The sequence below is a fragment of the Schistocerca serialis genome, chromosome 3, assembly GCF_023864345.2.
Source record: "Schistocerca serialis cubense isolate TAMUIC-IGC-003099 chromosome 3, iqSchSeri2.2, whole genome shotgun sequence".
Lineage (NCBI taxonomy): Eukaryota > Metazoa > Arthropoda > Insecta > Orthoptera > Acrididae > Schistocerca > Schistocerca serialis.
Window position 1 is genome coordinate 808,513,110 of NC_064640.1, and position 12,368 is coordinate 808,525,477.

Consider the following 12,368-nt stretch of genomic DNA (forward strand, 5'->3'; position numbering starts at 1 on the left):
GTTGGAAAGTAAGCTTTCAACCAACAAGGCCTTCATCGAAAATACACACACACACACACACACACACACACACACACACACACAGCGACAGTCTGTGGCAGCTGAAGCTCAGTTAATGTAAATCATGGATGGGCTGTAGACCGTAGACTGACTTCAGCTGCCAGAGACTGTGGCCGCACGCGTGTGTGTGTGTGTGTGTGTGTGTGTGTGTGTGTCTATTTTCGATGAAGGCCTTGTTGCCTGAAAGCTCACTTCTCACTTTCCGACAGTCTTCTTGGTTGTGCCTACCTACGACTCAGCATCTTCGTTATACGGTGAGTAGCAACTATCCTTTTCATAATATTATAATACAATTCTGTCGTAAAAGAACCAATTTCAATAACCATTTTTTCGAAACACAAAATGACACACAATCCAACATCATTCTAGAACAGATAATGTCACAACACATAAACCAGGAAATCATATAAAAACTAAGGAGATTTCAACAGTGGCTACACATATAAAGATACAGACGACAGACGGATAACTACAACTTTTTATAATGAATGAAAAAAGTCAACAATGCAAATATCTAATGGCAGTTTACAATATTCAACTCCAAGTGGAAGTCAGGTGTGAATAAGAAGAAACACCACAGCAAAATGATAATGAAACTTGTGGTCTGTAGAATTGTACTACCAGCAAATTGATACTAACTGTAAGCATTCAGGTACAACTGATACTCATTGCAATATCCACAACTGAGAGGTGAGGTGGCCATAATTAACTCAAGGCATCTTATAATTCCACACATACTAAGATCAAAAGACATATTTGTGGTATACTATTATATATACCTAACTGAGGGACTGAATGCATTAATCCGTTAACATATTTTTTTCCAAATTATGTTCCAAAAAATAATATTTTTTATTCATGAAAAACAATCTATAATGAATGATATTACATACAGACAAATAAAGATACCTTTCGAAGCTCAAAATAATGAGTTACAAAATTCTTAAGATACCTATTAATAAAATCCTGGGTATACTCATGCACTGGACTTTGGCTAAAACAGCCTGACACTTTAAGTCATTTTTTAGTTTCTGTACAGCTATGAAGTCTAACCATGTATTTCACAATGGTTTGGTGTGAACATAAATCTTCAAGGAGCAGGCTGGAGCACAGTGGATGTCTTTATCTTGTACCACTGTCACTCTGCTGATGAACTGTTGTCACTCTCAATCTCTAATGAAGTAACATCACATTCTTTTTCACTCTCTGAGACACTAAATTCAATGTCAAACTCAGGATTACAATAGCCACCCTTTTGTGAAAACACTGCCAAACTACAATACAGAAGAGACTCAAAGCGTGCATTTTGTTGTAGTGTGTCCAAAACTGCACACAGTAAAGATGACACCTAGTGGCAGCTATTGCAACCAAAACACGACAGCCAGGCTAAAAATGTAGGACCCGCTACCATCAACATGGATACTGCAAATGACACTAAAGTGCCTGGCATAGGCTGCATCAAACCACCTTTACAATAATTCTCTATTATTCCACTCTTGAACAGCGTGTGGAAAAAACAAACACCTATACATTTTTGTGTGAGCTCCGATTCCCCTTATTTTATTATGATGATTGTTTCTTCCTATGAAGGCCGGCGTTAATAAAATATTTTTGCATTTGGATGAGAAAGCTGGTGATTGAAATTTCATGAGAAGAGTCCGTCATGTCCATTCCAAATCCTGTATCATGTCCCTGACACTCTTTCCCCCATTTCACGATAATACAAAACTTGCTGCTCTCCTTCAAACTTTCTCTATGCACTCTGTTAATCCTATCTGGTAAGGATCCCACACTGGACACCAGTACTCTAAAATAGGGTGGACAAGCATAGTGTAGTCGATCTGTTACATTTTCTAAGTGTCTGCCAATAAAATACAGTCTTTGGTTTGTCTTCCCCACTACACTTTTCCAAGTGTTCTTTCAAATTTAAATTGTTCATTATAGTAATTCTTAGGTATTTAGTTGAATTTACAGCTTTTAAATTATACCGATTTATCATGTAACCAAGTTTAACGGATTGCTTTTAACACTCATATGGATGACCTCATTGTTTTGGGTCAATTGCCAATTTTCACACCATGCTTTTCTAAAGCATTTTACAATTTGTTTCGATCTCCTGATGAGTTTACTAGACGATTATGGCAGCATCATCTGCAAACAACCTAAGATGGCTGCTCAGATTGTCTCCCAACTAATTTATATAGATAAGGAACAGCAGAGGGCCTATAACACTACCTTGGGGAATGCCAGAAATCACTTCTGTTTCACTCAATGACTTTCCATCAACTACTATGAACTGTGACCTCTCTGACAGTAAATCACGAATCCACTCACATAATTGAGACGATATTCCATAAGCACGCGGTTTCACTACAAGCTGCTTGTGTGGTACAGTGTCAAAGGCCTTTTGGAAATCTATAAATACAGAGTCACTTTGAAATCCCTTGTCAATGGCACACAACACGTCTTGTGAGTAAAGAAGTAGTTGTGTTTTACAAGAATTATGTTTCCTAAATCTGTGTCTATAGACTGTTCTCTTCGAGATAATTCATAATGTTTGAACACATTATATGTACCAGAATCCTGCTGCACATCGATGTTAATGATATGGGCCTGTAATTTAGTCAGTTACTCCTACTACCTTTCTTGAATATTGGTGTGACCTGTGCAACTTTCCAGTCTTTGAGTACAGAGCTTTCGTTGAGTGAGTGGTCGTATGTGATTGGAGGAGGAGATTAGTGTTTAACGTCCCGTCGACAACGAGGCCATTAGAGACGGAGCGCAAGCTCGGGTGAGGGAAGGATGGGGAAGGAAATCGGCCGTGCCCATTCAAAGGAACCATCCCGGCATTTGCCTGAAGCGATTTAGGGAAATCACGGAAAACCTAAATCAGGATGGCCGGAGACGGGATTGAACAGTCGTCCTCCCGAATGCGAGTCCAGTGTGCTAACCACTGCGCCACCTCGCTCGGTGTCGTATGTGATTGTTCAGTATGGAGCTATTGTATCAGCATACTGTGAAAGGAATGTAATTGGTATACAGTCTCGACCATAAGAATGCTTTTATTAAGTTATTTAAATCGCTTTACTACTCCATGGATATCTACTTCTAAGTTCCTTATGTTGACAGCTATTCTTGGTTCGAGTTCTAGAACATTTTCTTCGGCTTCTTTGGTGAAGGAATTTTGAAAGGCTGTATTTAGTAATTCTGCTTTCGCAGCACTGTCACTGATAGTATTTCCACTGCTACCGCACAGAGAAGGCATTGCCTGTGTCTTGTCACTACCATACTTTACATACAACCAGAATCTCTTCGGATTTTCTCCAGGTTTCAATATATGTTTGCTGAGGAAACTATTACAGGGTGTATATGGGGACAAGGGAAAAAAAATTCCCGGATTTTTTCCAGATATCCCGTTTAAAAAAATATGCTTTTTCCCATGCGAAAATACACTTTTTCTATGCTAAGTGACAGTAAGTTTTCCGTAGATTTTCCCTCAGGACTGTAAAACTTATCAATACTTTGAATGGTTAACATTACACACACTCGCATAGAACTTCCCGTAAAAAAAGGAAAAGACAGGGGAGATAAGTTTTAGAAAGACTTTTAATGGAAAAAAAGGGGAAAGTTTTGGAAAGACCTTTGATATGCAGCAACATATACACTGCATATTTTCGTATTACGAAAGTATAAATTCGAATTGCACCAAACACAGCGCGTTAGTTTCCGGAGCGTTGAAACCGAGGCTGTGATGTCCTTTGTAAGCCAATCATATCTCATGCCATGTGATCTTCCCAGCTGATGACAGCAGATATTCAGAGCATAGGACACGTGTTATTGTCAGCCAATAGCAAGATAACTGGTTACGTAGTGTGAACACACAAAGAGGAAAAGTTAAAGGTTTATATTTATATACATAGCTATAGCTACAAGAAAAGTTAAGCTCTCACATATAATATTAGTCTCTACGATTAACAAGCTACAACAGAAGCTAAGCTTTCACATGTAATATTGATCTTTTTTTGCGTGTGTTGTGCTTTAAGATACATCACACAAATGTGCCAGTAAATTTAAAATTATGACATAAATGTCTGGGCTCGAAATTCTTTTACATGGCTGGTCCTCAAAGTGTTCAGTTTTAAACGCTCTGTGATTTAGAAAATCATCGCACTTTCTCACACGTAACATAATTCATCTTGAGTAAAAAAAATTTACTTTGAAAGTAACGCTTTTCGAACCACCGTTCGCAATACTATCCGAAGACGTTAGAAATAGGTTCAATTGAGCAGTAGTCAGAGAGCACCAGAAAAGAGGCATTACTGCGCATGTGCAGCTGCAGTGGTGTAGGAAGCCCACATGTTCGTATGTATAAAGCACTAAGAGAGCTTACATTGCACCATAAAAGAAAATGGGCATCAGAGGATACTCCCATGGGGCATCATAATTTCGTAAACCATACTAAAATGCATAATTCGGCTTGAAGTGCACATTCGTTTTTTCCAGATTCAGAATGAAGTAGGTCCCATCTGATACTACACAATCTCATTTTTGGTTCCTTATTATGGCATAATCCCATACATGGCAGAAAATGATAATGTGCACTTGAAATTCAGCGAACAGTTGGAACTAGCCAATACTGTGGAATGAAACACTTCATTTCAAATAAAATGGTTGTCTCAGTGGAAAGATTAATAAAGCCTAATTTCTTTAGCAAACTTGCAAAAATAACTTATACTGTTCTGCAAGGCGATTAATGCTTGACTGCTAATAACTTGCAAATAAAAGTAAATCAGAAAACTGAAACTAATAATATATTTTTGCCCTCCGTAATTTTGTGAATGTATTTTAATTCACTTGATAGCTCCCAGCCACAGAAATCTGTTTTGTTTTCATTTGACGTGGGAGCTGTAAACCAAGAGAAGCGAAATCACTAAACGTCACTTAACGCAAATACGTGTCACATGGAGACTAACCACCTCCCCACTTCCACTCAGACAACTCTGCTCATGTGCGAATCTGGCAGCTAGGGCGTGCGGGAAAAATTTTTCTCGTTTGCATCTGGCTGTTTGCTGCTACTGCCCTTACAGCTAACAGCCACACTTCAAGTAGCAGGAAGTGGGAGAAGGTACTGCTCATACGCGAGTCAACTACGCATGTGCATCAGCCCGCTGGCAAGTGGTCAAAAGAACCTAATGCGAACAGTTGTGACGTCATGCTCACAGCAAGCAGTTTATTGTTACGAAGAATTACGTAGTCTCCCCCCTACGGCCTTTGACATATTTTTGCTTTTTGCAGACACTTGTGCGTGTACGGTGTTTTGTTGTTGTAAATTTCGCATTTCCTTTGCTACTAAAGTTTTATTTTTTTCCTCTCTTTTATATTTTATTGCTGCAGTATCATTCTCCAGTAGCAGGATACAGTAACATTCTTTGCTAGAGAATCCATTCTTACCAGTAAAAATTACAAAAATTTAACTGAAAGCTAAAACAATTAAAAATTCCCAGAATTACAAAAAAATTCCCGGGTTTTTCCCGGTTTTCTCCAGGATGAAAAAATTCCCGGGTTTTTCCCGGATATCCCGGGTCGTATACACCCTGTATTAAAAACACCTCACATTGATGTCCACGCTAAATTTCACGCTTTTATAGAAGATCACCAATCTCGGAGATTTTGCATTCGTTTGAATTTGGCATGCCTTTTTAGTTGTTTCTGCAACAGTGTTCTGACCTGTTTTGTGTACGAAGGGGGTAATCTCTGTCATTTGTTAATTTGTATGCTATAAATCTCTCAATTGCTATCAATACAATTTCTTTGAATTCAAGCTACATCTGGTCTCTACATTTATATTGTTAATTTGGAAGGAGTGGAGATTGTCTCTCAGGAAGGCATCACATGAATTTTTTTACAGCTTTTTTGAATAGGTATATTTTTTGTTTTAATTTTTGGATGATTTGGGGGTTACAATATTCAATCTTGCTTCGACAACCCTGTGTTCACTAATCTCTGTATCTGTTTTGATGCTTGTTATTAGCTCAGGATTATTTGTTGCTAAGAGGTCAAGTGTGTTTTCACAACTACTTACTACTCACGTGAGCTCATGAATTAACTGCTCAAAATAATTTTCAGAGAATGCATTTAGCACAATTTCGGATGCTGTTTTATGCATACCACTGTGTTTAAACATGTATTTTCGCCAACATATCCAGGATAAATTAAAGTCACCACCAACTAAAACTGTATGAGTTGGGTATGGGTTTCAAATTAAACTCAAGTTTTCTCTGAACCTTTCAGCAATTGTACCATCTAAGTTGGGAGGTCAGTAAAAGGATCAAATTATTATTTTATCTGAGTTAACAAGAATGACCTCACCCCATCGGTGCTTTCTATTGGTGTTTGGAGCTCTGGTACTTTCCCAACACAGCTACAACAATTTACACTGTTATATTGATGGTTACTGTATCTATGTTCTTCCTGTATCCAGTCTGGGAGTCTGAAGCCCTCTTTGTATTTCCCCCCGAGAGCCTCTAACCTAAAAAAACCACCCAGTCCATGCACACAGCCCCAGCTACCCAGCTACCTGTGTAGCTGCCTCCTGCATGTAGTGAACTCCTGGCCTATTCAGCAGAACCTGAAACCGACCAATCTGTGGCACAAGTCGAGGAATCTGCAGCCTAAAAGGTCATAGAACCATCTGAGCGTCTGATTCACACCCTCCACTTGGCTCTGTACCAAAGGTCCGCAATAAATCCTGTTGACTATGTTGCACATGGTGAGCTCTGCTTTCATCTCGCAAGCAAGATTGGCAGCCTTTACCACTTCTGTTAGCCACTTGAAACCAGAGAGAATCTCTTCTGATCTGAAGTGACGCACATCATTGGTACTGATGTGAGCCACCACCTGCAGTTGGCTGCACCCTGTGCTTGCAGTTGGCTGCACCCTGTGCTCTTCATGGCATCTGGAAGGACCCTTTCCATGTCTGGAGTAACTCTACCCAGTATGCACACGGAGTGTACATTGGCTTTCTTTCCCTCCTTCGCAGCCATGACTATAAGGAGCTGCATAATGGGCCTAGCATTGGAGCTCCCAACTACCAATAACCCACCACCTGCGATTGCCAATATCTCGCAGGCTGAGAAGGTTCCCCTGAAACAGGACAAGCAACTGCACCTGGGTGAGGGACAGTGTCAGCCACAGACAGCATTTGGAACCTGTTTGTCAGACTAACTGGGGAAACATTATGTACGGCCCCCTGGGAAGTCTTCTGCTGCCTGCTGCACCCCGAAGCGACCTCCCACTCGGTCACGGGTGAGTGGTCAATCTCAGTCAGAGCAGTAACGGGGCTGGTCATCGGTGCAGGCCGATCGGCGGATTCAGACATGCTGGACGTCTGTTGGATCTGCATGGCCAGCCCACAACAGTGATGCCCATCCACTGCAGCTTCAAACTGTGTAATCAAAGCCATCACAGCCTGGAGCTGAGAGTGAAGTGCCACCAACTTGGCTTGCATCTGCACACAGCCATCACAGTCTCTATTCATACTAAAGACCGTGGAAAACTACACTACACAGACAAAAAAGGACAATCGACACGCGCTATAGAACTCTACTGTAGACATGGAGGAAAATTCAAGAACTGTGTCTTATAAATTATGTTAACACACATCGATTCAAAGACTGAACTACCAAAGCACTCGGGTAACACTAAATAATTCTCTCCCGATTAGGAACTTGTAATACATCACAAAATTTGTTTACTTCCCAATACATACAAAAACGCGAGAACTGTCTCTATTAAATATTAAATTAACACACACAAACCCAAAAAAAACCTAAACTACCAAAGCACACTGATGAAACTATACAATTCACTCTTGGTTAGGAAGTCGTAAAATGTAACAAAATTGGTTACTTCCCTGTGGCTGTTTGTGTCTTAGCCAGTCGCTGCTGACTGACTCAGATGCTCTCTAGTGGCTGAAAACTTAATTATCAGTACTGAAACGATATAAGTGGGTCTTTATTTTTTTCAAACGTCTGTTCTGAATTTGCCCGAGTATACTTGGGATTTTAACTTTCTGTCAGCATAATAAAAATGAGAAAACTCGGAGTTTAATAACAGTTAAGTTGCTATGGGTAGAACATAATATACTTACGAGTTTTCTCTTTTTTTCTGGCTCCTGAGTAACGTCAGACGATGAAGCAGGTGATAGTTTCTCTGGCTGAGGTTCTTCTGTCTTCTGAGTGGGTAGTTTTATGCTGATCACATTTCGACGGGGAGCTGCAGTAGAAGTGTTCTGTTGTATCTGCTGAGTTGCTGGGGATGATTCCCCATCTTCTGAGGATGTAGTGCGACGACTCCTGCGGCGCTGCTCACGACTGCAAAATCAAATATTCAATTTCTAACAAACAACATTCTGTTACAATACCATGGTGTGCTCTGCTTACAGTTCTTGAGAGGTTGAGTGAATCTTATGGCTGTGACTTACTCTGACACCTCCTGCGTAGGTTTTTTAGGATTGAGTGCCAAACATTCAGCAGAATTTCCACAAGCACATGATGTAGGGTTCCCTTCTGAATCCTGTAGTGTATCATGACTGATGGTTATCTCACTATTTTTTTCAATATTAGTAGTTGTGACAATGTACAAATGTAGAGTACCTTTTTCAATGCAGTGCCTAATCTGTAAAGCATAATCACATTATTTAACACACAGTATGTTGTTGGTGCACTATAAAATTTCACATTAAAGTATTTCCTATGGAAAAAGAACATATTGTTATAAGTTTAAGTCACTAACTAATTTTTGTATTACAACCTCTGCATTTGGTCTGCAGGATCTTCGTACAAATCTTGCATCATTCCCATAAGTTCTTGTATCTACACATACTTCAGATCCCTCTTTTGGTAACCGATAAAAAAATATAAATGGTCCTGGGGGCGGTCTTGCACGCTTCATATGCCCTGCAATTGACTGGGGTGATTTGTGCTGAGATGAAAGCATATATTTTCCTCGCAACTCAATTACTGGCTGGTTTGTTGACAACTGCACAGTTGAAACAAGGATCTGCAAGAAAAAAAGTATTTCAATCTCACACAGATAAAATAAGCAATTACAGCATGGCACATGGAACAACCACACATAATAAAGAACTTAAATATAAAATAGAATCACGGTCATCTAAACGTATCATCCTATGTATGTTACTAAGCAATCAAGTTATGCCAGTAACTATATATCGAAGTACACATTGTTGAGAAAAATATCTATTACCAATGAATTATTAATGTCTACTGTTTACATAAATATTTTTCATCCTAAAGCTGAGTACAGTCTTTCATGAAGATGACACAAAGTTCCTTAAATACTTTTAGTATCACATGCAGCACACATCTGTTCTATGTACAAGAAAATGTATGGTAGTAGATAGCTAGAAAAGATTTCAATTGTTGTACAATTTAGTGGGGAGATATTTCTAACAGCATGAGGAGTTTCTTTAGATGTATACCACCCAATTTTGATAAACTGAAACTGACATTTGTTTCTGATTAAGCCACTATAGCAAAATGACACACACCAGACTGCTGAAAACAACATACTGACATTGTGTTAGTTAACTGGAGTACTTTAGGGGCTAGTCATAGTTTCTTAATATTAGTGTTACAAGATTTCTGAATATGGGACTCCAAAATGTTAAACTAAAACAACAAATATAATAGCATAATAAGCACAAGGAAAAAAGGGCCAACTTCTGTGTGTGTGTGTGTGTGTGTGTGTGTGTGTGTGTGTGTGTGTGGGTGGGGGGGGGGGGGTATTTCCAGTTGTCTTCCTCCTGAAATGTATCTGCCTTGCCATACAAACACTTACTGGGTCAAGTTTCTAGTTTGGTTTGGTTTGATGAGTTTAAAAGGAAGCCGAATTAAAGATCTGGGTGCAGTGCAGTATTCTTTATTATTTTAAGTTTTGGAGGGTAAAAATGTGTATTTCATCATAGATGTCAGAGTACTGTTTACTTAACAAATATAACTTGTATGTACTATATGACAAGTAATACACAACACTGTACTGAATAATTAAAATCTGCTGCTATTCCTAATACAAGTCATCTGGAGCATTCTCTCTTGTATTTCACTATGTATTAGGAATTTTGTTTCTGCATTATGTAGATCGAGTCAGTGCAAACAAATACTGGTATTCATGAGTTTTAATAAACTCTGAACATTAACGAAAAATGTCCATTTGTTTCTCTTTACAAAATATTTTTCCAGCATGAATTTTATGTACCCACTCGATGGAGTGGCCCCAAATTACTGCAGTGTGATGTTCAGTTTAATGATATGTGTTAATAATGACAGAAAAACATGAAGAATAAAAGGTGCTTCAGTGGCTACTCAATAGTGTTGATATATACAATGTTTCACTCGCCAAACATCTAACACAGCTGGTACAGTTTGCATCTGCAACAACTTTATAATGAACCCTGTTAAGAGCGCCTTTTTATATAATAAGTATTAATTACTTATTTGAAAAGGTGCTCTCCCTTAACTTTGAAAGAACACAAAATATTCAATTATTCACTGGAAATAGAACAATATCAATGAAAAATGTAGCACATAAATAGGAGTCAGAGAGCATACCCTAATGTTACAAATTTTTTATATGAAAACACTGATGAAAATTGGAAGAAACACAGTATAAGGCTTCCCAAGCAGCGAAGTTAAGTAACTTTTGCTTTTCACAAAAGTGTTAGTTTTGGAAACAAACAAATAAACATCTTAATATAATTTCACTCACATTTTATTGCATAGCATTTTGGCACATAAAATCACTTAGGACAAAAGCAAGAAGTGTGAATGAAAAGCACTCTTCATCTAATTTCATCTTTTAGGTACCTTTCAATGACTCGGAACGTCTAACTGCTACTTCACAAACATACAGCATGTTCCTGCAATGCAAACTTTCTGAGATGACAGAAACGAGCAGATTCAGCAGTTTATGATCAGGAACACTGATCCAGAAATGATTAAGTCAAGCACTACACAGCCATACCTCATATGATGAACCTACAAATTATTGTTTGTATGATGTTGTAAATTCATTATTGCATAAATAGTTGCTAACACTGTACAGTAAGCAAACATGATGAACATAGGGGTTGGGACAGGTACCTCCACCAACAACCTGCAGATAAAATGATGTGTTCCCTGACATGATAAGTCCTGAAACAGAAATGCGTAGTACTCCAATGTATATTTACAAACTGAAGTGTACAATCAATCAGCCTTAGCATTTTAACCAGTTAATGGCTTAGCAGACATGACTTTTATGTGCAGGCAGGCAAATGGAAATAATACAGAAGCTGATAGGTTAAATTGGACCAAGTATCCATGTAGAAGAAATTTGGAACATAACATATTTCCAAGACTGTTCTGACAGTTAAGGGGAAAATGGCAAGTGATACCACAATATGATAACTAGGGAAGACAACACACTGTATGTACTACAACCTGTAAAAAGCATTGCTTGCTCATTGGAATGAGGAGTCTTCAATTAATACTTGATCAGTAACACTGCAACAGTTTTAGATGTTTCCATGATGTCTTCTTTAACGTTTGTGAAAATACGAGGGTTGTATCAAAAATAAGGTTCCCCCACTTTTTTTAGACACAAGGAACTTTTTACTCGAAAAAATGATTACATCATTAGAAATATTGATCTTTAAGCTATTTTTCCACATAGTCCCCATTTTGTCCTACGCATTTTTTCTGTCGAGTAATCCACTTTTGGATTCCAACTTCAAAGAAGTCCGCCGCCAACCCATTGAGAAACTTGGAAACTACTTCTTGCAGCTCCTCGTCCGTCTGGAATCGTAGACTGTCTAGGTGCTCCTTCAATTTCAGAATCAGATGGTAATTGCTGGGTGCCACACTGGGGCTGTAAGGGGGTGGTCAATGACATACCAGCCAAATTTGTCGATTAACTCCTTCGTTTGTTGGGACACATGTGGACAGGCATTGTCGTGGTGTGGCCTTACACCTTTGTTGAGTTTTCCCCTACGTAATTTTGGACTGTGCGCCTGAGCTTTTTCAAGGTCTCACAACAACCTGTCAAGTTTATGTTGGTCCCTCTAGGCATAAAATCAATGGGGAGTACACCATGCCAGTCCCAAAACACCGATGCCATGATTTTTCCTGCTGACAGCTGCTGCTTAAACTTCTTTGGTGGTGGCGATCTGGTGTGTTTGCATTTGCGCGATTGTCGTTTTGTTTCCGGAGTAACATAATGGCATCACAATTCATCCCCCATAACAATTT

The 12,368-nt window shown here is 38.9% G+C and overlaps 1 protein-coding gene across 1 annotated transcript in view; it reads right to left on the reverse strand.

Annotated features, from left to right (window-relative positions):
- Positions 1–12,368, reverse strand: part of LOC126470661 (uncharacterized) — a 328,353-nt gene that overhangs the window by 94,499 nt on the left and 221,486 nt on the right. Inside the window, exons 11-13 of the mRNA XM_050098652.1 lie at positions 8,872–9,120; positions 8,543–8,736; positions 8,210–8,432 (exon numbers count right to left, since the gene is read on the reverse strand). Coding sequence (XP_049954609.1) covers positions 8,210–8,432; positions 8,543–8,736; positions 8,872–9,120 — 666 coding nt within the window. The remainder of the gene's footprint in view (positions 1–8,209; positions 8,433–8,542; positions 8,737–8,871; positions 9,121–12,368) is intronic.